A 25880-nucleotide genomic window follows, 5' to 3' on the forward strand; every position below is an offset into this window, starting at 1 on the left:
TAGATTAATAGTTTTGGGGGGTTCTTAGAGAATATGAGAATATTTTGACTTGTGCTTTTTATTTTGTAAATCAATTTGCAGCGGTCATTCTTCATTAGATACTGTTTAAAACATGGTTGTTGCCCGTAGGGAGCCCCTTGTGTTTGCTTGGGAAGCAAAACTAAACATTGGAAAAGCACAGTGGCAATACAAGATGAAAGTCAAGGCAGTGAAAAAAGTTATTCCAAGGTAGAATACAGTGCTTTATGGAATCTAACTGGTGCCAAGTGTAATTGCTGACCCAGTTCAGTTTAAAGAAGTATACTGTGCAGCCCGTGAAATGGTGCCCCTCTTTAGTTCCTTAAAAACCACTCAAGGTCTCTGGGCCCATGGTGTGGCCCTATTATAACTCATATTTTGTTTTCATTGCAGTTGTCGGACAAGTAACCGCAAGAGCTTGATTGTGACCTCTAGCACATCACCTACATTACCACGGCCACACTCACCACTCCATGGCCACACAGGTGAGTACTTGAAGGTTAAGAAAAGTTGAATGAAAGAGTGGCCACAGATGCCCAATTTCTTTCCTACTTCTCACGTTGTGCAGTTCAGTATATTACATTGTTACTTTACTTGGCTGACTGAAGCAGACAGAGCTCATGGGCTTGCTTTCTGTACGAGAATGAGTTAGCCTGCTTTTGACTCTTAGTTGTTTCTTACCTTGTTCTCTCAACATTCCTTTTAGTCTTGTACATATCTTAGGGCCAGGTATGTGTCCTGGGTTTATGGCCTCTGTTCTAGTGTGTTCTAGTGTGTTATGGCTCCATTCATCTTGGACCATTTGATGAGGAGTCCACTAATATTTTGTACTACCGTGCCCAAGGATTAGGGCTCACAGAGAGGGTTTGTTATCTAATGGGACTCCTGTTAACTTTCCTGCTCTTAGATTAGGAGACAACAAAAGCAAGAGCAGTATGTGTTTGTTTGTTCCTTTGTTTTTAAATAGAAATGAGGTCTCTCTATGTTGCCCAGGCTGGTCTTGAAATCCTAGGCTCGAGTGATCCTCCCACCTCGTCCTCCAAAGTACTGGGATTATAGGTGTGAGCCACTGCACCCGGGTTGGAGTATTTGTTTCATAACGATACTGATATTACATATTGGAATTAAAGCAAATGACCTCATGGATTCAGGCTGCTCTACCCCTGGAATATGGGCTCTTCCTGATAGTATAAGGACTGACTTACATGGCTCTGAAGAATAGATAAAAATTATGAGGCAGCTGGGCACAGTGGCTCCCGCCTGTAACCCCAACACTTTGGGAGGCCAAGATGGGCCAATTGGTTGAGCTTAGGAGTTTTGAGACCAGCCTGGGCAACATGGCAAAACCCCGTCTCTACAAAAAATACACAACTTAGCCGGACATGGTGGTGTACGCATGTAGTTCCAGCTACTTGGGAGGCTGAGGTGGGAGGATCGCCTGATCACCTGAGCCCATGGAGGTTGAGATCATACCACTGCATTCCAGCCTGGGCAGCAACAGAATGAGACCCCATCTCAAAAAGAAAAAAAATATGAGGCTTGCATTGATTCTGGCACACTGTCCTTCCCAGGAGAGGGGCAGAAGAAAGACCTCATCGGAGTCAGCCATGTGCTTCTGTGTAGAAGGTATATTCTTGTATCCCAGGGGAACCAGGCCACGGGACTCAGCTTTGCTGAAAGGGCTGCTGCACTTCTGTGCAGTTCATTGCTACACTCTTTATAATGGAAGTTCTAAACCTACAGTTAGTGGCAATTGACAGGCTTAGAACTCTTCAGAGCTTTCTGCCTGGGCATAGAAAGCCATGGTCACTGTTATCCTAAGCCTGGCCCTTGTCTGTCTTTGGGCGTTAAAGCAGGATATCCAAGCAGTGAAATGGGTCAGCATCAAGCTGAGTAAGATGGGTATATTCTCCATGGATTTGTTTCCTTGCTCACAGTTTACTGTCTTTGGAGGGAGAAAGTGAGGGTACATGTGGAGTATTTGAGGGCCCTGAGAGTCTGGTGATTCTGAAACTGAACTTTGTCCTTGGGAGAAGGATCTCACCTTCTTTGGCTCAGATTCTCTTAGCCTAGAAGCCAGCTTTTTAGTGTGATGATGGTCCCTTTCCAAGAATCAGTAAATCTCTCAATCACAAGCTGTCACTTTAGAAGATACCACCAAGAGAACAGGGATCCCAGGGAATTGGAGACATACTTGACCTTTAAAGCAAAGCTCTCATTGTGCTTAGGTGCTTTCCTCTAAAAAAAATTGACTGAGATTAGCTGGATTAGCTCAAACAGCACATCCTAGATTTTTAGAGAAACTCAGCATACATCTATCTGACCTGACCTTTTTATCATATAGGAATAAATTTAACATGTCTAGACCTTGTATATAGTTGCACAACTGTAATGTGAGTACTGAGCAGTAGTTACTACTGGCTGCTCTTCTCTAAGATGATTATCTCTCTATTTAGATTCTCCACAGTTAGCATTTAGAACTAAATCTTCCTACTCAAGTGGCTTTGATTGAGAACACCACCTGACCTTTTCAGCCTGCCTGGATCTGTAGACTCCAGCTTTGAGTTAATGTGTGTTAACATGCTTAGTACTTTACAAATGTTAGCATCTGTATTATCTCTTAGCAAATCACTGCAGAAAATCTAGGGGGCAAGAATGGACATAAAAGCCCAATTTGTGACTGTAGACTATACTTATCCGGATGTTGAGACAGGCAGCACTGATTGTTTCACGCAGATCCCACGTGGCATTAGATTATATCCTCAAATCTTTTTATATAGATATATTTTTATTATACTTTAAGTTCTAGGGTACATGTGCACAACGTGCAGGTTTGTTACATATGTGTAGATGTGCTATGTTGGTGTGCTGCACCCATTAACTCGTCATTTACATTAGGTATATCGCCTAATGCTATCCCTCCCCCATCCCCCCACCCCACAACAGGCCCCGGTGTGTGATGTTCCCCTTCCTGTGTCCAATGTTCTCATTGCTCAGTTCCCACCTATGAGTGAGAACATGCGGTGTTTGGTTTTTTGTCCTTGTGATAGTTTGCTGAGAGTGATGGTTTCCAGCTTCATCCATGTCCCTACAAAGGACATGAAATCATCATTTTTTATGGCTGCATAGTATTCCATGGTGTATATGTGCCACATTTTTTTTTTTTTGAGACGGAGTCTTGCTCCGTCGCCCATGCTGGAGTGCAGTGGTGCAATCTCGGCTCACTGCAAGCTCTGCCTCCCAGGTTCACGCCATTCTCCTGCCTCAGCCTCTCCAAGTAGCTGGGACTACAGGCGCCCGCCACCACGCCTGGCTAATTTTTTTGTATTTTTAGTAGAGACGGGGTTTCACCGTGGTCTTGATCTCCTGACCTCGTGATCCACCCGCCTCAGCCTCCCAAAGTGCTGGGATTACAAGTGTGAGCCACTGCGCCCGGCCATTCCACATTTTCTTAATCCAGTCTGTCATTGTTGGACATTTGGGTTGGTTCCAAGCCTTTGCTATTGTGAGTCATGCTGCAATAAACATATGTGTACATGTGTCTTTATAGCAGCATGATTTATAATCCTTTGGGTATATACCCAGTAATGGGATGGCTGGGTCATATGGTATTTCTAGTTCTAGATCCCTGAGGAATCACCACACTGTCTTCCATAACGGTTGAACTAGTTTACAGTCCCTCCAACAGTGTAAAAGTGTTCCTGTTTCTACACATCCTCTCCAGCACCTGTTGTTTCCTGACTTTTTAATGATCGCCATTCTAATTGGTGTGAGATGATATCTCATTGTGGTTTTGATTTGCATTTCTCTGATGGCCAGTGATGATGAACATTTTTTCATGTGTCTGTTGGCTGCATAAATGTCTTCTTTTGAGAAGTGTCTGTTCATATCCTTTGCCCACTTTTTGATGGGGTTGTTTGTTTTTTTCTTGTAAATTTGTTTGGGTTCTTTGTAGATTCTGGATATTAGCCCTTTGTCAGATGAGTAGATTGCAAAAATTTTCTCCCATTCTGTAGGTTGCCTGTTCACTCTGATGGTGGTTTCTTTTGCTGTGCAGAAGCTCTTTAGTTTAATTAGATCCCATTTGTCAATTTTGGCTTTTGTTGCCATTGCTTTTGGTGTTTTAGACATGAAGTCCTTGCCCATGCCTATGTCCTGAATGGTATTGCCTAGGTTTTCTTCTAGGGTTTTTATGGTTTTATGTCTAACATTTAAGTCTTTAATCCATCTTGAATTAATTTTTGTATAAGGTGTAAGGAAGGGATCCAGTTTCAGCTTTCTACCTATGGCCAGCCAATTTTCCCAGCACCATTTGTTAAATAGGGAATCTTTTCCCCATTTCTTGTTTTTGTCAGGTTTGTCAAAGATGAGATAGTTGTAGATGTGTGGTATTATTTCTGAGGGCTCTGTTCTGTTCCGTTGGTCTATATCTCTGTTTTGGTACCAGTACCATGCTGTTTTGGTTATTGTAGCCTCATAGTATAGTTTGAAGTCAGGTAGCATGATGCCTCCAGCTTTGTTCTTTTGGCTTAGGATTGACTTGGCAATGTGGGCTCTTTTTTGGTTCCATATGAACTTTAAAGTAGTTTTTTCCAATTCTGTGAAGAAAGTCACTGGTAGCTTGATGGGGATGACATTGAATCTATAAATTACCGTGGGCCGTATGGCCGTTTTCACGATATTGATTCTTCCTATCCATGAGCATGGAATGTTCTTCCATTCGTTTATATCCTTTTTTATTTCATTGAGCAGTGGTTTGTAGTTCTCCTTGAAGAGGTCCTTCACATCCCTTGTAAGTTGGATTCCTGGGTATTTTATTCTCTTTGAAGCAGTTGTGAATGGGAGTTCACTCATGATTTGGCTCTCTGTTTGTCTGTTATTGTTGTATAAGAATGCTTGTGATTTTCGCACATTGATTTTGTATCCTGAGACTTTGCTGAAGTTGCCTATCAGCTTAAGGAGATTTTGGGCTGAGACGATGAGGTTTTCTAGATATACAATCATGTCATCTGCAAAGAGGGACAATTTGACTTCCTCTTTTCCTAGTTGACTACCCTTTATTTCTTTCTCCTGCCTGATTGCCCTGGCCAGAACTTCCAACACTATGTTGAATAGGAGTGGTGAGAGAGGGCATCCCTGTCTTGTGCCAGTTTTCAAAGGGAATGCTTCTAGTTTTTGCCCATTCAGTATGATATTGGCTGTGGGTTTGTCATAATTTATTGAGGTTTTAGCATGAAGGGCTGTTGAATTTTGTCAAAGGCCTTTTCTGCATCTATGGAGATAATCATGTGTTTTTTGTCTTTGGTTCTGTTTATATGCTGGATTACGTTTATTGATTTGCTTATGTTGAACCAGCCTTGCATCCCAGGGATGAAGCCCACTTAATCATGGTGGATAAGCTTTTTGATGTGCTGCTGGATTCGGTTTGCCAGTATTTTATTGAGGATTTTTGCATCAATGTTCATCAAGGATATTGGTCTAAAATTCTCTTTTTTTGTTGTGTCTCTGCCAGGCTTTGGTATCAGGATGATGCTGGCCTCATAAAATGAGTTAGGGAGGATTCCCTCTTTTTCTATTGATTGGAATAGTTTCAGAAGGAATAGTACCAGCTCCTCCTTGTACCTCTGGTAGAATTCGGCTGTGAATCCATCTGGTCCTGGGCTTTTTTTGGTTGGTAAGCTATTAATTATTGCCTCAATTTCAGAGCCTGTCATTGGTCTATTAAGAGATTCAACTTCCTCCTGGTTTAGTCTTGGGAGGGGGTATGTGTCGAGGAATTTATCCATTTCTTCTGGATTTTCTAGTTCATTTGCGTAGAGGTGTTTATAGTATTCTCTGATGGTAGTTTGTATTTCTGTGGGATCGGTGGTGATAACCCCTTTTTCATTTTTTATTGCATCTATTTGATTCTTCTGTCTTTTCTTCTGTATTAGTCTTGCTAGCAGTCTATCAATTTTGTTGATCTTTTCAAATAACCAGCTCCTGGATTCACTGATTTTTTTTTTAATCATTTTTTGTGTCTCTATCTCCTTCAGTTCTGCTCTGATCTTAACTATTTCTTGCCTTCTGCTAGCTTTTGAATGTGTTTGCTCTTGCTTCTCTAGTTCTTTTAATTGTGATGCTAGGGTGTCAACTTTAGATCTTTCCTGCTTTCTCTTGTGGGCATTTAGTGCTAGAAATTTCCCTCTACACACTGCTTTAAATGTGTCCCAGAGATTCTGGTATGTTGTGTCTTTGTTCTCATTGGTTTCAAAGAACATCTTTATTTCTGCCTTCATTTCATTATGTACCCAGTAGTCATTCAGGAGCAGGTTGTTCAGTTTCCATGTAGTTGAGCGGTTTTGAGTGAGTTTCTTAATCCTGAGTTTTAGTTTGATTGCACTGTGGTCTGAGAGACAGTTTGTTACAATTTCTGTTCTTTTACATTTGCTGAGGAGTGCTTTACTTCCAACTATGTGGTCAATTTTGGAACAGGTGCGGTGTGGTGCTGGGAAGAATGTATATTCTGTTGATTTGGGGTGGAGAGTTCTGTAGATGTCTATTAGGTCCGCTTGATGAAGAGCTGAATTCAATTCCTGGATATCCTTGTTAAACTTTCTGTCTCGTTGATCTGTCTAATGTTGACAGTGGGGTGTTAAAGTCTCACATTATTATTGTGTGGGAGTCTGAGTCTCTTTGTAAGTCTCTAAGTTAAGGCCTTGCTTTATGAATCTGGGTGCTCCTGTATTGGATGCATATATATTTAGGATAGTTAGCTCTTCTTGTTGAATTGATCCCTTTACCATTATGTAATGGCCTTCTTTGTCTCTTTTGATCTTTGTTGGCTTAAAGTCTGTTTTATCAGAGACTAGGATTGCAACCCCTGCCTTTTTTTGTTTTCCATTTGCTTGGTAGATCTTCCTCCATCCCTTTATTTTGAGCCTATGTGTGTATCTGCACGTGAGATGTGTTTCCTGAATACAGCACACTGATGGGCCTTGACTCTTTATCCAGTTTGCCAGTCTGTGTCTTTTAATTGGAGCATTTAGCCCATTTACATTTAAGGTTAGTATTGTTATGTGTGAATTTGATCCTGTCGTTATGATGTTAGCTGGTTATTTTGCTTGTTAGTTGATGCAGTTTCTTCCTAGCCTCGATGGTCTTTACAATTTGGCATGTTTTTGCAGTGGCTGGTACCGGTTGTTCCTTTCCATGTTTAGTGCTTCCTTCATGAGCTCTTGTAGGGCAGGCCTGGTGGTGACAAAATCTCTCAGCATTTGCTTATCTGTAAAGGATTTTATTTCTCCTTCACTTGTGAAGCTTAGTTTGGCTGGATATGAAATTCTGGGTTGAAAATTCTTTTCTTTAAGAATGTTGAATATTGGCCCCCACTCTCTTCTGGCTTGTAGAGTTTCTGCTGAGAAATCCACTGTTAGTCTGATGGGCTTCCCTTAGTGGGTAACCCGACCTTTCTCTCTGGCTGCCCTTAATATTTTTTCCTTCATTTCAACTTTGGTGAATCTGACAATTATGTGTCTTGGAGTTCCTCTTCTTGAGGAATGTCTTTGTGGCATTCTCTGTATTTCCTGAATTTGAATGTTGGCCTGCCTTGCTAGGTTGGGGAAGTTCTCCTGGATAACATCCTGCAGAGTGTTTTCCAACTTGGTTCCATTCTCCCCGTCACTTTCAGGTACACCAATCAGACATAGATTTGGTCTTTTCACATGGTCCCATATTTCTTGGAGGCTTTGTTGATTTCTTTTTATTCTTTTTTCTCTATACTTCTAGCTTCATTTCATTCATTTGATCTTCCATCACTGATACCCTTTCTTCCAGCTGATCGAATCAGCTACTGAAGCTTGTGCATTCATCACGTAGTTCTCGTGCCATGGTTTTCAGCTCCACCAGGTCCTTTAAGGACTTCTCTGCATTGGTTATTCTAGTTAGCCATTCATCTAATCTTTTTTCAAGGTTTTTAACTTCTTTGCGATGGGTTCGAACTTCCTCCTTTATCTTGGAGAAATTTGATCGTCTGAAGCCTTCTTCTCTCAACTCATCAAAGTCATTCTCCGTCCAGCTTTGTTCCGTTGCTGGTGAGGAGCTGCATTCCTTTGGAGGAGGAGAGGCGCTCTGATTTTTAGAATTTTGTTTTTCTGTTCTGTTTTTTCCCCATCTTTGTGGTTTTGTCTACCTTTGGTCTTTGATGATGGTGACGTACAGATGGGATTTTGGTGTGGATGTCCTTTCTGTTTGTTAGTTTTCCTTTTAACAGTCAGGACCCTCAGCTGTAGGTCTGTTGGAGTTTGCTGGAGGTCCACTCCAGACCCTGTTTGCCTAGGTATCAGCAGCGGAGGCTGCAAAACAGCAAATATTTCTGAACAGCAAATGTTGCTGTCTGATCATTCCTCTGGAGGTTTCGTCTCAGGTACCCGGCCGTGTGAGGTGTCAGTCTGCCCCTGCTGGGGGGTGCCTCCCAGATAGGCTACTTGGGGGTCAGGGACCCACTTGAGGAGGCAGTCTGTCTGTTCGCAGATCTCAAACTCCATGCTAAGAGAACCACTACTCTCTTCAAAGCTGTCAGACAGGGGCATTTAAGTCTGCAGAGGTTTCTGCTGCCTTTTGTTGAGCTATGCTCTGCTCCCAGAGGTGGAGTCTACAGAGGAAGGCAGGTAGGCCTCCTTGAGCTGTGGTGGACTCCACCCAGTTCGAGCTTCCTGGCTGCTTAGTTTACCTATTCAAGCCTCAGCAATGGCGGGTGCCCCTCTGCCAGCCTTGCTGCTGCCTTGCAGTTCAATCTCAGACTGCTGTGCTAGCAGTGAGCAAGGCTCTGTGGGCGTGGGACCCTCCGAGCCAGGTGCGAGATATAATCTCCTGGTGTGCCGTTTGCTAAGACGATTGGAAAAGTGCAGTATTAGGGTGGAAGTGACCTGATTTTCCAGATGCTGTCTGTCACAGCTTTGCTTTGCTATGCAAGGGAATTCCCTGACCCCTTGTGCTTTTCGGGTGAGGCGATGCCTTGCCCTGCTTCGGCTCACGCTCGGTGTGCTGCACCCACTGTCCTGCACCCACTATCCGACAAGCCACAGTGAGATGAACCTGGTACCTCAGTTGGAAATGCAGAAATCACCCATCTTCGAATGCGTCACTCACGCTGGGAGCTGTAGACTGGAGCTGTTCCTATTCGGCCATCTTGGAACCCCTCAAATCTTATATATCCTGAAATTTATATCCACAAGATATGCCATGACACTTTACTATCGCTTTTAAGTTTTGAATCTGTTGAATAGTATGAGGCCTGTTAATTTGAAAGGAGGTTCATTTATTCCATACAGTTCAATTCAGTATTAAATATCTACTACTAAGTAGGTTACAGCATCAGTAATGTCAGTTCAGTAGGTACATACCCAGCCATTCGGGAAATGGAAACTCCCTACCTTATTTTTTTTTTTTTAATTAATAAACTTTATTTCTTAGAGTAGTTCTGGGTTCACAGCAAAATTGAGGAAGATACTGAGATAAGCCATATACCCCCTGCCCTCACCTATGTGTAGGCTCCCCATTATCAGCTCCCTACTAGAGTGCTACATTTGTTACAGTTGATGAGCCTACACTGACACATCACCCAGGCACTAGTTTACATTAAGATTCACTGTTAGTGGTATACATTTTGTGTGTTTGGGTGACATTATCATGATACATATTTACCATTATAGTGTCATACAGAGTCTTTTCACTGTCCTAAAAATTATCTGTGCTCTGCCTATTTATTTCTTTCTCCGCTTAACTCCTGGCATCCAGTAATGTTTTTACTATCTCCACTGTTTTGCCTTTTCCAGAATGTCATATAGTTGGAATCATACAATAGCCTTTTCAGATGGGCTTCTTTCACTTAGTAATATGTACTAAAGTTTCCTCCATGTCTTTTCATGGCTTAATAGCTCATTTCTTTCTGAGTAATATCCTGTTGTCTGGTTATACCACAGTTTATTTTTATCCACTCTACTTATAAGCATCTTGGTTGCTTCTAAGTTTTGGCAATTGTGAAAAAGCTGCTATAAACATCTGTGTGTAGGTTTTTGGGTAGACATTAATTTTTAACTTATTTGGGTAAATAAGGAGCACAATTGCTATATTGAATGTTAAGAGTATATTTGATTTTGTAAAAAACAAAAAAAAACTCTTCAAGCTGGGCGTGGTGGCTCACGCCTGTAATCCCGCACTTTGGGGGGCCAAGGTGGGCAGATCACTTAAAGTCAGGAGTTCGAGACAAGCCTGGCCAACATGGTGAAATATCGTCTCTACTAAAAATAGCCGGACATGGTGGTGTGCACGTGTAATCGCAGGTACTTGGGAGGCTGAGGCAAGAGAATCGCTTGAACCAGGGAGGTGGAGGTTGCAGTGAGCCAAGATTGTGCCACTGCACTCCAGCCTGGGCAAAAGAGTGAGAGTCTGTCTCATAAAAAGAAAAAGAAAAGCTCCCAAGCTGCCTTCCAAAGGGGTGGTACCATTTTACATTCCTACCAGCAGTAATCCTTGCCAGCATTTGGTGGTGTCAGTGTGTGGATCTGGGTCTTTTTTTTTCTTTTTTTAGGCAGGGTCTCACGCCATCATTTGGGCTGGAGTATGGTGGCACAGTCACAACTCAGTACAGCCTTGAGCTCTCAGGCTCCCAGATTTTCGCCATTCTAATCTATGCATAGTGGTATCTTATTTAATTTTCAATTCCTGGCAGAGCACGATGGCTCACACTTATAATCCCAGCGCTTTGGGGAGGCCCAGGCAGGCGTGGTTTGTTTTTTTTTTTTTTTTTTTTTTTTTTTTGAGAGAGAGTCTCACTCTCACCCAGGCTGGAGTGCAGTGGTGCGATCTTGGGTCACTGCAACCTCCACCTCCCGGGTTCAAGCGATTCTCCTGCCTCATCCTCCCGAGTAGCTGGGACTACAGGCATGTGCCACCACACCCAGCTAATTCTGTATTTTTAGTAGAGATTACGTTTCATGTTGGCCAGGCTGGTCTTGAACTCCTGACCACAAGTGATCTGCCTGGCTCAGCCTCCCAAAGTGCTAGGGTTACAGGCGTGAGTCACCGCACCTGGCCTTGCATATAACTTTTGACTGCCCCAAAATTTAACTACTAATAGCCTGCTGTTGACCAGAAGCCTTACTGATAACACAGTTGATTAACACACAATTTGTGTTTTATGTATTATATATGACACTCTTATAACAAAATAAGCTAGAGAAAAGAAAATGTTTTAAGAAAATCACTGGAAGAGAAAATATACTTACTATTCATTAATTGGAAGTGTATCATCATAAAGGTCTTCACCTCATCATCTTCACATTCAGTAGGGTGAGGAAGATGAAGGATTAGTCTTGCCATGTCAGGAGTGGCAGAGGCAGAAGAGGTGGAGGAGGTGGAAAGGGATGCAGGAGTGGCAGGCACATAACTTTTACTGAAAAAATTTGTTTATAAGTGAACCCGTACAGTTCAAACCTGTGTTATTCAAAGGTCCACTGTAATCCAAATCAACCTTCAAATACCACTATACCACTTTGCCTTATGATGGCAAAATACACCTAAATCCTCTCTTCAGTACCTTGTAATTTTGCTGTCATTCATTTCACTTATATATAAGCACATGTGTGTATGTGTGTGTATAATGTATGTAAAAGCATACCTAATCACATACATTGTTGCTGTTACAGATTAAACACCCCCAGTCCAAAAATCCGAAATGCAAAATGCAAAACTTTTTAAGCACCAACATGAACCTCACAGGAAATGCTTGTTGGAGCCTTTTAGATTTTGGGCTTTCAGATTTGGGATGTTCAGCTGTTTAGTATAATGCAAATATTTCAAAATCAGGAAAAAAAATTGAAATTTAGAACACTTCTGGTCTGATAAGGGATACTTATCCTATATTTTGTTGAACAGACTTATCTATTAGACAAATCAAGAATAAGAAAAACAAGTTTTTAGTTTACCTTCACCACTTCTCCAGTGTGCTTGCTTGTTTCATGTAGAGTTCAGTTTCTTCCCTATATAATTTTCTCTCTGAACAACTTCTTTTAACATTTCTTGCAAGGCAGATCTACTGCTATAAAATCCCCCATTTTTTGTTAGGGAAAATCTTTATTTCTTCTTCACCTTTGAAGTATAATTTCACAGGGTACAGAATTTTAGGTTGCTTGCTTGTTTTTGGTTTTTTTTTTTTTTTTTTTTTGTCTCTCAACACTTTTAATATTTCACTCCACTATCTTCTTGCTTGTGCGGTTTGTGAGAAGTTGGATGTAATTCTTGTCTTTGCTCCTCTGAAGATAAGGTGTTTTTTCCCTCTGGCTTTCAGATTTTTGTGTACCTTTGGTTTTCTATAGTTTGAATATGATATGTCTAAGTGCAGTTTTTTTCTGAATTTATCCTGCTTGGTATTTTCTGAGCTTCCTGAATCTATGGCTTGGTGTCTGACTTTAATTTGGGGAAATTTTACGTCATTATTGCTTCAAATAATTCCCTTCTTTTCTCTTTTTCTTCTTGTATTCCTGCTACATACGTATCACACCTTTTGTAATTGTCTCACAGTTCTCGGATATTCTGGTGTTGGTTTTTTTTTTCAGTCCTTTTTTCTTTGCTTTTTAGTTTTGGAAGTTTCTGTTGTCATATCCTCAAGATCAGAGATTATTTCCCCAGCAGTGTTCAGTCTATTAATGAGCCCATCAGAGGCATTCTTCAGTTCTGTTACAGTGATCTTTAACATTTTCTTTTGATTCTTCCTTAGAATTTCTGTTTATATTATCCATCTGTTCTTGCGTGTTGTCTACTTTTCCCATTAAAGTGCTTAGCATAATCATGGTTTTGAAAAATTCCTAGTCTGCAACATTCCTGTCATATCTGACTCTGGTTCTGATGCTTGTTCTGTCTCCTCAAACTGTTTCTTGCTTTTTAGTGAGCTTTCTAATTTTTTTGTTAAAAGGTGGACGAGATGAACTGAGTAAAAGTAGCTGTGATAAATAGGCCTTTAGTAATATATTGGTAAGGTGTAGGGGAGGAGAAGTGTTCTATAGCAGGGATCCGCAACCCCTGGGCCACGGACCAGTACTTCTCGTGGCCTGTTAGAAACCAGGCCACACAGTAGGAGGTAAGCGTCAGACAATCAAGCGAAGCTACATTTGTATTTACAGCCGCTCCTTATCACTCACATTACTGCCTGAGCTCTGCCTCCTGTCAGATCAGCTGCGGCATTTAGATTCTCATAGGACCATGAACCCTATTGTGAACTGTGCCTACAAGGGATCTAGGTTGCACACTTCTTATTAGAATCTAATGCCTGATGATCTGTCACTGTCTCCCATGACCCCCAGATAGGACCGTGTAGTTGCAGGAAAACAAGTTCAGGGCTCCCACTGATACTATATTATGGTGAGCTGTATAATTATTTCATTATACATCACAGTGTAATAATAATAGAAACAAAGTACACAATAAATGTAATGTGCTTGAATTATCCTGTAAACCCCCTGCCTCCCCACTCCCTGGTCCATGGAAAAATTCTCTGCCATGAAACTGGTCCCTGGTGCCAAAAAGGTTGCAGAATGCTGTTCTATAGTCTTGTGACTAGGTCTCAGTCTTTTGATGAGCCTTTGTCCCTGGACTGTGAACTTCTCCAGTGCTTCTCAGTTTTCCCCCCACACTGTAGCTGGGACAGGATGGTTCTTGGCTGCTGGAACTGGGTATTTCTTCCCCCAGGTAGAGCTGGCATTGATAAAATCCCAGCAAGTTAGATGCAAACAAAATAGTTTCTCCCAAGGACAGGCTTGTTAAGAACAGAATGCTCTGGTGCGTATCAAAACAGTTCCTTTTCCCTCCTCCTGCTGGAATCATGAGATTTTCTTCAGTAATCACTGTGAGGATCCAGTAGGTCTCCTTTGGATAAAACTTACAAAAATGTGGGAGTGCCCCCATGTCTAGATCCCCCCGGAGTTTTTAACTCTCAGCATAATCCACACTGAGCTTCCAGCAATTCCTCAGTTACAGTTCAGGTCTTCCTGCCCTGGCACTGGTTGCCGTGGAGGTTTCTGCTTAAGAATTTCTGCTCCTGCTGGGCGCGGTGACTCACACCTGTAATCCCAGCACTTTGGGAGGCCAAGGCGGGTGGATCACGAGGTCAGGAGTTCGAGACCATCCTGGCTAATACGGTGAAACCCTGTCTCTACTAAAAATCCAAAAAAAAAATTAGCCGGGCATGGTGGCGGGTGCCTGTAGTCCCAGCTACTCAGGAGGCTGAGGCGGGAGAATGGCTTGAACCCGGGAGGCAGAGCTTGCAGTGAGCCCAGATCGCGCCACTGCACTCCAGCCTGGGCGATAGAGCAAGACTCTGTCTCAAAAAAAAATAAAAAATAAAAAAAGAATTTCTGCTCCAGTAAGTTGTACCTCACTGTGTCTGCTGTCTGTCTGTCCAGTTTTGGGGGCAATGGTTCATCTTGTGACGTCACTCTGCTGACAGACTAAGAAGTGTTTTTTTTGTTTGTTTGTTTTGTTTTGTTTTGTTTTTCAGTTTGTTCGGCTTTTTAGTTGTTAAAACAGAGTGGCAACTCCTAAGCTCTTTACATGTCAGGCCAGAACTGGAAGTCAGTTTATTTATTTTTATAACTTGTAGAGTATTTCATTGTATAACTGTACCACAATGTATTCATTTTCTTATTGGTGAATATTGCATCAGTCTAGGCCCAATCAGGAGACAGATAACAGACAAGTGATTTAAACAAGTTTTAATAAAAGTAATACAAACTATGACAATAAGAGCCTAACTTTAACATGTGAGAAAACTCCATAGGGTACCATAGAGCTGAAGGAGAGTTCTCAAGGAAGAACTAACTTGGAAGAAGGATTCTCTGGGCTGGATTAAGGCCTTGTTGTAGTTGCAGCCCACTGGATGTAGTTGCAGCCCACTGGATGGCAGAGATGTTTTCTGGTTTGCCCAGACTAGAGCTGGTCCATAGTTACTCAGCAATCAGGGAATAGCCCTCTGGAGCACAGGTGAGTCTCAGCCAGTGGTCAGGCCTAGAGAGAGAGAGTAGAGGTGCTGCTGTGAGCACTTTGTGTCCTCAGGAAGGATGTGAAAGACAAATCCTGGGGGTCGGGGTGTTGAGCAAGCAAACAGAGAAAGTCAGTGGGGACAGGCCTGGAGCACACAGTATCTTTGTAGGTAAGGCTATGGAAAGGTGTCTGTGTGATTGCGGCAGAGCAACCCACATAATCCACATTCCCACACAACTGACTGATAATGCAGTTGCTAGAATTAGCACCAAGACCTTGTTCTTTCTGCAGTGTGCCTCCAATACCCTCTACTGAGAAAGTTTAACATCATGCTCACTGTAGAGGATAGATGATGCTTAAAGGAATTCTCTTCTTTATCTCAGAGCAGGTATTGAAGGATTAATTTGAAGCTTAGTGGCATTAAATTGATAACCAGCATAGACATTTAGATTGTTTATACTTTTCCACTATTATAGTCGTCAATGCTGCAGAAACATCCTTCTTCATGTTCTTCATATTCTTTTTGTATATATGTACACAGACTTTTTCTGGCATATATATGGAGGCATGGAATTGGTGAGTCTTGGAATAAACTGTATAAATTTTTAGGAATAGGATCAATAGGTCAGGAGGCATGCATATTTTAATGTTGTTTGTTACATATCTAACTGATTTTACATGAGTATTCTGGAACTAAGAGTGTGCCTTCCATAAAAGCATTGAGCCCCTGTCATTCAAGGTCAAGCTCAAACCCTAGTGTCAAGCAGGAAGATCCAGCTGCCAATTCCAGGTGAGGACTCCTGCTGCATGGAAGATGACAAAGATCTTAATAATGCCAGCCGTCAGTAGGAGTCCACAGACCTCGGCCCACTGCATCTTCTGTGGGTTTGAAGCTGTCAGGGAGGACTCAACATTCAACACACTGGTTGGAACAGCATTTCACTCACAGAAAGGATAGATACAATAAGATCAGAGTCTGGGATGTGCACCAGTCTCTCATGGCCCTTGGGTTCCTCCAGTGGCCTGCGGAGGGTGATGGACTGCACACATCTTTTTCATGCTACTGGCAAAGATCCCATTCCATCCTGTGGTGGGCAGATACACTGGTGGGGCTGGCCGTGTGCCACATGCCACACACACTTAAGCAATACAAAGAAGTTTACTCCATACCCAGAAGAGGGGAAAAGTTTCTGCTAAGAAGGAAGAAGAATCTGGGGCCAAGTGACAGCTTGCCACACAGCTTCCTTATGAGGGAAAGTTCTAGACCCAGGCCACTAATTGGGCAGTCTTGGAGAGGGGTGGCAGATCATGTGACGGCTACATCCCTTACAGCCAGTAATCCATCCCTCTTTACTCCCTGACATAGCCTCCTCCCTTTATAGCCTCCTCACCTCTATCTGCGTTGAATCTACTTGGGCTAATTTCATTATCCCTTACTCCTGTTTATGCCCATCGCCACAGGAACCCTCAGGTTACCCGCACCCCATCATCTACATGCTTAATTCATCTAAACCTCTGAATATTCCCTGCTCTGTCTTATCCCTTCCTGACTCTGGAAACCCTTCCAGTGTACCTTTTGGAATTCCAGTTCTTTATCAGCAAAATCTGTCTCCTAATCTGTTCTCTAAACATTCTTCTTCCTGTTCTAGTGGAATCATAGGGGAAGAGGGAGAGCTTAGAACACTGATTATCTGCAGACTACTCAAGTGTCAGCCCTTTTCTCATAATCTCAAAGCATTGGGTCTAGTAGTAAGGGTAGATGTCCTCTGTCTTTTCATTATTTTCACTGTCCTCTCCCTAATCTCCCCATACTTAGAATCTTATATATCATTAATTTATATCATTTAATACCTATCATTGCAGCTGTAAAACTCTTCATACATTGCAATTGTAAAAATCTTAGCTCTTGACTCCAGTTACTCTCTTCAGTTCTACTCCTGTATTATTGTTTTTTTTCAGTCTGTTTGTGAGCTGTAATGTGTTATTCTTGGTGGTTTCTATACACCCATAGTTGATAACTCCAGTTCTTAAAACTTTCTGTTCTTTGAACTCCTGTCTTCCAGTGAACCTCTCCACTACCCTACCTCAATCACTTATGCCCTAGATCTGTACTTTAGACCTTGTCTCCATAATTTCAGTTTCCTTCTTCCTGCTCTCTGAGCACCACCTCTAATCTTTCTATAGCTTGTGTCATCTAGCAACCCTACCTCTGAAAAACAGTCATTTGATCCTGGGACCTTTAATCCTTGGGAACCTTCGATAACTATATTGAGATGTCTTCCAGACATCTGTGTGAATAATTCAGTATGTTTGTCTTGATTTCAAGGAAAAAATAGGGCTAGAGATACAAATGTTGGACTTTCACCATATAAAAAATCTTAAAGCTGTTTGTCTAGATGTCATCACCTAGGGAGTGAACATAGACAGAAAGGACTAAAGGTACAAGGACTGAACCCTGGACATTCCAGTTTTCAGAGATCAAGAGAATGAGGAGAGACCCAAAAGGAAAGAGGAAAATTTAGAATATATAGTGTCCTGGAAACCACATAAAAAGAGTATTTCAGAAATAGCGTGTGATCACCTGAGCCAAATGATATAGACAGATCAAGTGACATGAAGTCTGAGTATTGCCAGTGGGATGTAGCAATGTGATGTCAGTGTTGACACTGATTAGCTGTTTTGATGGAATGGTGGGGGCAAAACCTAATTGGTGAGTCAAGGAAGAAAGGGAAAAAGAAAATGGAGATAATAGCTAAATAATTTGTTCAAGGAGTTTTGCTGTTAGAGCAGAAATGAAATGCAAAGATGGGTAGAGGGATCAAGAGAGTTTTCTTATTTGAAAAAAGTAACGGTGTCTATGTACATACACTGATGGAAGTGATTCAACAGCAAGAGAAAATCTGATAATGCAGGAGAAAGGAGAATGGCTGGCACAGTGTCCTTCTGTAGTTGAAAGGGGATAGGATCTAGTAAATAAGCAGTAGGTTAGCCTAGTCAGGAGCACAAACAGTCCTTCTCTAGGAATAGGGGAGGATGTGGGGAATACAGTGCAGATTATGGCTGGGTAGATGTGGTAAAGATAGCTTATTGAAGTTCCTCTCTGATTAGTTGAGGCCAGGTGCAGTGGCTCACGCCTGTAATCCCCACACTTTGGGAGGCCAAGGCGGGAGGATCATGTGAGCCCAGTAGTTTGAGACCAGCCTGGGCAACATGGTGAAACCCCATCTCTACAAATGGTACAAAAATTAGCTGGGCATGGTGTTGCATACCTGTAGTTCCAGCTACTTGGGAGGCTGAGGTGGGAGGATCATCTGAGTCTGAGGAGTTCGAGGCTGCAGTGAGCTGTGATTGCACGGAACTGTGATTGTGATTTTGAGACAGAGCAAGACCCTGCCTCAAAAAAAATTTTTTTTTCTCACTGAAATGGAAAGTGAGGTGATTATCTGAGAGCCTGAAGAGAGAGGATAAAGTATGATACAGTCTTTTAAAAGGATGGGAGAGAGAATACACTAAGAAGTATGGTCTGATTTCCAGTAGTATGAAGAGCCAAAGTTAGCGATCATACATGTAAAGTGAAACTAGTCAGTTTTTCTGTATGACTTTCTGAAACTTCTCAGGCTAGGATTTTGGAAAGATTGTGTGAAGATACTGAAATTACTCCTGACAGAAGGCATGATAAAAAGAATGTCAGTGATACAGGAATAAAAATCTTTAAAGAGTGAAGGGGATTTCCCAAAGGTTTGTATGTGACTTTTAGCAAGGAGGGGTAATGGTTGTTGTAGTCTGATGACATCATTTCAAACCTGGGTGTTTTTACGGAGAACAGAGGGAGAATGCCTGAAGATGAAATGAGCCAGCAGGATGTCTACCCCACCTCTAGGTCTAGTGGTACAAAGGGGGTATGAAATCCAACAGCCATCATTTGAGAGAGCTGCTAAGGAAGCTGCATCCACAGGGGACAGTCAAGTTTCAACCTGTTCAGGGTATGTTAAGGGCTGTACTAAATGTGTGTCCAGGGTGCTTGGGAGTACAAAAGTAAAGATTTGTAACCCAAGAGTCATTAAGCAAGGTGTTCTTTTTGGAGTTAGCTCATTGAATGAGGTAGAAAGCTCATTCTAAGATCTGTATGAAATAGAATTGTATGATCAGGAAATTAACAGTCCAGAGCATTATACTTGCCTGGACACGATGGCTCACTCCTGTAATTCCAACACTTTGGGAGGCCAAGGTGGGAGGATCACTTGAGGTCAGGAGTTCGAGACTAGCCTAGGCAATATAGTGAGTCCCTGTCTCTACAAAAAAAAAAAAAGCCAGGTGTGGTAATACACATTTGTAGTCCCAGCTGCTCAGTAGGCTGAGGTGGGAGGGAGGATCGCTTGAGTACAGGAGGTCACGGCTGCAGTAAGCCGCGCTCACGCCACTGCACTGCTCTCCAGCCTGTGAAACAGAGCAAGACTCTGTCTCAAAAAAAAAAAAAAAGCACAGACCATAAAAAAGTACAGATCATATGTTACTAGATTATAAACTGCTAATCAAATATGGATGGGTAGGCAGAAAGTCACGGAGAGCTATATGCAGTGCTAAAGGGATGAGGTATCAAGAGTCCGTAGCATGGACTCTTTTTTACCTAAGATCCATGGACCCTGAGTGGTTTTAGAAGTGCCATAAATCTCCTAAAATTATATTCCCAATTTTGTATATATGTTCATTTTCTTGTGGAGGCAAGATTTGCCAAAGGCGGTTTTTTAATCTAAAAACTGAATGCTTTTTTTTTGGAAACAGAATCTCTGTTGCCCAGGCTGGAGTGCAGTGGTGCAATTTCGGCTCACCGCAACCTCCACCTCCTGGGTTCAAGTGATTCTTGTGCCTTAACCTCCCAAGTAGCTGGGACTACAAGTGCGCACCACCACACCCAGCAAATTTTTTTTTATTTTTAGTAGAGATGGGGTTTCACCATGTTGACCAGGCTGCTTTTGAACTCCTGACCTCAGGTGATCCGCCCACCTCAGCCTCCCAAGTTGCTGGGATTACAGATGTGAGCCACCAAACCCGGGGAAAACTAAATACTCTTTAAGGCTTGAAGAGGCAAAGTGGTCCGGGCACAGTGAGTCATGCCTGTAATCCCAACACTTTGGGAGGCCGAGGTGGGCAGATCACTTGAGGTTAGGAGTTGGAGACCAGCTTGGTCGACATGATAAAACCCCATCTCTATTAAAAATACAAAAATTATCCAGGCATAGTGGCACATGCCTGTAATCCCAGCTACTCGGGGCCACAACATGTGAGAAGAATGCAAGGAAAACTCTGGAAAAATTAAAATCACATTGTTCTAATGGTGATTACCTGTGGAAAAAAGTAAAAAAGCAGCTTTCACTTTTTATTCAATTTGCTACTGTTTTTGGCCATAAGAATTTGTGAATTGTATGATAAAAATGTTAAAATAAAAGTTATTAACAGAGGGCAGTGCTGGCAGTTGGAAGACCAGTTAAGAGGCCATTGCCATTATCAAGATGTTAGGGGAATGTTTGAAATAAAGAAAATATATGAATATGAGAAAAATGTAAGAGATTAAATAAGTGGCATGTGGATTGATTGTCTTCAGATTCCCTGAGTGATTAATGCCATGTGTTGATACTCTTAACTTAGATAAGGAATACTAATAGGAAGAGAAGAGTTAGGGGGAGGAAGACGAACCCAGGATCAAATTTACACGTATTCAGACACTTGATTTATGACAAAAGTGGCACTATAGAGCTGTAGGCAAAATCCATTGGATGTTTGTATAGAGAAATTAGAAAATGTGGCTCTTCACCAAAAAATCAATTCCAGGTGAAGTATAATTTTAAATGTGAATGGTAATACAGTAAAACTTTTAGAAGGTGTACAGAAGAAAATCTGCATGGCCTTAAAATAGGGAAATTTTTAAAAAACAGGATATAAAGGGTAAGGTTCCTAAATTTGACTACATTTAAAATGAAGAATTTCGCCAGGCACGTGGCTCATGCCTGTATTCCCAACCCTTTGGGAGGCCAAGGCGGGCGGATCACTTGAGGTCAGGAGTTCAAGACCAGCCTGGCTGACATGGTGAAACCCCATCTCTACTAAAAATACAAAAATTAGCCGGGCGTGCTGGCGGGCGCCTATAATCCCAGCTACTCAGGAGGCTGAGGCAGGAGAATGGGTTGAACCCAGGAGGCGGAGGTTGCAATGAGCCAAGGTGGTGCCATTGCACTCCAGCTTGGGTGACAAGAGGGAAACTCTGTCTCAAAAAAAAAAAAGGGTGGGTGCAGTGGCTCACGACTGTAATCCCAGCACTTTGGGAGGCCGAGGCGGGCAGATCATGAGGTCAAGAGATCGAGACCATCCTGGCTAAGACGGTGAAACCCCGTCTCTACTAAAAGTACAAAAAAATTAGCCAGGCATGGTGTCTGTAATCCCAGCTACTCGGGAGGCTGAGGCAGGAGAATCGCTTGAACCCAGGAGGCAGAGGTTGCAGTGAGTCAAGATCGCGCCACTACACTCTAGCCTGAGTGACAGAGCAAGACTCTTGTCTCAAAAAAAAAAAAAAAAAAAAAAATTCTAGTTATCAAAAGATACTATGAAAAGAGTGAAACGACAAGCCACAAGGTGCGAGAAGATAATATGACACATAAAAGTAACAAAGGACTTGGGTTCAGAATATATAAAGAACTCCTGGGGCCAGCACAGGTGGCTCCTATAATTCCAGCACTGCGGGAGCCTTAGGTGGGCGGATCGCTTGAGCCGAGGAGTTCGAGACCAACCTGGGCAACATAGTGAAACCCTATCCCTTATATTTAAAAAAAAAAAAAAAACAACACACAAAACCTGTAAATCAATAAAATAAAAAGATAGTATGATTGAAAAATGGCCAAGGGACTTGGACAGTTCACAAAAAAGAGATCCAAGTGGTCAATAAATGCATGAAAAGATAATTTACTCTCATTAGTAATATGAAAATGCAAAATAAGCCGGGTGCGGTGGCTCATGCCTGTAATGCCAACCCTTTGGGAGACCGAGGTGGGCAGATCACTTGAGGCCAGAAGTTCAAGACCAGCCTGGCCAACAGGGCGAAACCTTGTCTGTACTAAAAATACAAAAAAATTAGCCGGGCATGGTGGTGCACACCTGTAATCTCAGCTACTCAGGAGGCTGAGGCACAAGAATTACTTCAACCTGGGAGGCAGAGGTTGCAGTGAGCAAAGATCACGCCACTGCACTCCAGCCTGGGCAACAGAGCGAGACTCTGTCTCAAAAAAGAAAGAAAGAAAATGCAAAATAAAATCACAAAAAGATATTGTATGACCAATAATGGCTTAAAGAGTGACAAAACCAAGTATAGATGAGTATGTGAAACAGTAGGAATCCATAAGCGCTGCTGATGAGTATATAAATTAATACAACTATTTTGCAAAACAGCTTGGTGTTTTCTTATGTACAGAAACAGGCAAACTAGAACACAAACGGACACATATTATATAATCTCATTTCTATGAAATGTCCAGGATACACAATTTCATAGAGGCAGAAAGTAGATTAGTAGTAGCCAGGGGCTCAAGTAGAGGGAAATGAAGAGTGACTGCTAACAGGTATAGATTCTTTTTTGGGCGATAAAAATGTTCTGGAATTATATAATGGTTATGATTGCATAGCTTTGTGAACACACTAAAAACCTCTAAACTGCACGCTTAAGGGTAAATGTTACATGAAAGTTATATCTCACTTTTAAAATTGTATGAGAGAAAAACTAGAGTGTTTAAAGTTGCATATTTAGTTGGTAAAGCTATAAGGAAATGATTATCATATTATTGACTTTAGATGGGGTAAAGGGAGGGGTTTTGATCAGGAGGGATTATGTGGAGGGATTTTGGAAGATGGCATTGTTAAACCTAGATGGTGTTTACACAGGTGCTTGCTATATAATTATATTCCTTTATAACTAGTTAAACTGTATAAATGAAGCAGCTGATTCAAGCTCAACTGACTGCTCCCAGTTTTGTTTATAACTTATTTCTCTGGGATGAATGATCACTTACCTTTGAACTGTCTCCTCCAGCTGCTAAAATCGATTCATAAAGTGGAAAAAGCCTGCTTGCTAGGCTGCTGGATTTTCTGTCAGATTTTTTTTTTTTTTTTTTTTTTTTTTTTTTTTTTTTTGTCCCATTGAGCCATTTATTGCCATCCTTAAGGAAGGATTCTTCTCAATAATGTCATTTTTTCTGGAGCTAGAACCGTGAATGTAAGTCATTAATAACAATCAGCTTAGCTGGGCACAGTGACTCACACCTGTAATATCAACACCTGGGGAAGCCAAGGTAGGGGAATTGCTTGAGACCAGCCTGGACAACATAGTGAGACCCCCATCTCTTCCAAAAATTAAAAAATTATCTGGCTTTTCCACTTTATGATGGCTCACACCTGTAGATCCTGCTCCTCAGGAGGCTGAGGTGGGAGGATCATTTAAGCCCAGGAGTTTTGAGGCTGCAATGAGCTGAGGCTGCAATGAGCTATGCCTGCACCGCTGCACTCCTGGGTGATAGAATAAGACCCTACCTGAAACCAAAACAAACAAAAAAATGTAGCTATAAAAAAGAATGAAATCACTGATGCAGCTGGAGGCTATTGTCCTAAGTTAATTAAGGCAGGAACAGAAAATAAAATACTGCATGTTCTCCCTTATATGTGGGAGCTAAACAGCAGGTTACTCATGGCCGTAAAGATGGCAACAGGCCAGGTGCAATGACTCACACCTGTAATCCCAGCACTTTGGGAGGCCGAAGCAGGTGGATCACTTGAGGTCAGGAGTTCAAGACCAGCCTCGCCAACCTGGAGAAACCTCATCTCTACTAAAAATACAAAAATTAGCCTGGTGTCATAGCACACGCCTATAATCCCAGCTACTCAGGAGGCTGAGGCAGGAGAATCACTTGAACCCAGGAGATGGAGGTTGAAATTGCCCCACTGCACTCCAGCCTGGGCAACAGAGTGAGACTCTGTCTCAAAAAAAAAAAAAAAAAAAAAAAGGCAACAAAAGATTGGAGACTACTTAGAACTACTTAGAGGGGGCAGAGAAGGAGGGGGTAAGAGTTGAAAAAGTAGCTATTGCGTTCTGTGCTCACTACATGGGTGATGAGATCAGTCGTACCCTAAACCTCAGCATCACGCAATATACCCAGGTAATAAACCTGCAAGTGTACCACTGAATCTAAAATAAAAGTTGAAATTATTTTTTATGTGAATTTTTAAAGAATCAGTTTAAGTATTTTCTCCAGAATGTTTTGTTGTTTTTGCTTTTGTCTTTGGAGACAAGGTCCTGCTTTGTCACATAGGCTGTAGTGTAGTGGCATGATCACGGCTCATTGCAGCCTCAACCTCCTGGGCTCAAGCAATCCTCCCACCTCAGCCTCCCGATTATCTGGGACTACATGTGCGCACCACTATGCCCAACTAATTTTTTAATTTTTTTGTAGAGACAGAGTCTCACTGTGTTCCCCAGGCTGGCCTCAAACTCTTGAGCTGAAGTGATCCTCCCGCCTTGGCCTCCCAGAGTGCTAGGATTACAAGTGTGAGCTACCATGCTGGCCCAGAATGTTATTATAACATCTTAATCTTCCTTCCCTCTAGATAAGACCAATTCAAATTGTAACCATCCAATGGGTTCTCCTTGCCCACTGCCCAGATAGAGCCAATTTATCAAAACAGGGGAATTGCAATAGAGAAAGGGTTTGATACAGGAGACTGGAGTTTTATTACTGAAATCAGCCTCCCCCAAATTTCTGAGGCTATAGTTTTGTTTTGTTTTGTTTTGAGATGGAGTCTCAAAAATTGCACTCCAGTGCCCAGGCTGGAGTGCAATGACTTGATCTTGGCTCACTGCAACCTCTGCCTCCCATGTTCAAATGATTATCCCACCTCAGCCTCCTGAGTAGCTGGGATTACTGGTGTGCATCACCACACCCGGCTAATATTTATAGTTTTAGTAGAGATGGGATTTCACCATGTTGGCCAGGCTGGTCTCAAACTCCTGACCTCAGGTGATCCACCTGCCTTGGCCTCTCAAAGTGCTGGGATTACAGGCGTAAGCCACTGTACCCGGCTGAGGCTAGGGTTTTTTTTTGTTTTTTTTTTGAGACAGAGTCTTGCTCTGTCGCCCCAGGCTGGAGTGCAGTGGCTCAATCTCGGCTCACTGCAAGCTCTGCCTCCCGGGTTCACGCCATTCTCCTGCCTCAGCCTCTCCGAGTAGCTGGGACTACAGGCACCCACCACCACGCCCGGCTAATTTTTTGTATTTTTAGTAGAGACGGGGTTTCACCATGGTCTCGATCTCCTGACCTCGTAATCCGCCCGCCTCGGCCTCCCAAAGTGCTGGGATTACAAGCGTGAGCCACCGCGCCCGGCGAGGCTAGGGTTTTTTAAGGATAGTTTGGTGGGTAGGGGGCTAGGGAATGGGGGAATGTTGATTGGTTGAGTCAGGGATGATGTTATCTATAGGAGAATCTGTGAGGTTAGGAATCTTGTGGCCTCTGGCTGAATAACTCCTGAGCCATAATTTTAGACCTTGTGGCCAATTTGTCAGTTTTACCACAGTGGTCTGGTCCCCAATCCTTCAGAGGGTTTTTCCCAGGGGGAGCTGTTACCATCTTTTTTTTCAAAGTAAGCTGAATTCCCACCAAAGTTAGTTTTGGCCCAAGCTCAGAAATGTACAAGGGCAGCTTGGAGGTTAGAAGCAAGATGGAGTTGGTTAGGTCAGATTTCTTTCATTGTCATAATATTCCTATGTCAGATTTTTCTCACTGTCATAATTTTGGCAAAGGCAGTTTCAAAATTAT

The 25880-nt window shown here is 42.3% G+C and overlaps 1 protein-coding gene across 9 annotated transcripts in view; it reads left to right on the top strand.

Annotated features, from left to right (window-relative positions):
• Positions 1-25880, top strand: part of MAST2 (microtubule associated serine/threonine kinase 2) — a 229155-nt gene that overhangs the window by 152945 nt on the left and 50330 nt on the right. For all 9 annotated transcript variants that reach the window (XM_030823812.1, XM_030823814.1, XM_030823815.1 and 6 more), the window contains one exon: positions 412-503. In XM_030823812.1, coding sequence (XP_030679672.1) covers positions 412-503 — 92 coding nt within the window. The remainder of the gene's footprint in view (positions 1-411; positions 504-25880) is intronic.

This window comes from Nomascus leucogenys, chromosome 12 (assembly GCF_006542625.1).
Source record: "Nomascus leucogenys isolate Asia chromosome 12, Asia_NLE_v1, whole genome shotgun sequence".
Taxonomy (NCBI): Eukaryota; Metazoa; Chordata; class Mammalia; order Primates; family Hylobatidae; genus Nomascus; species Nomascus leucogenys.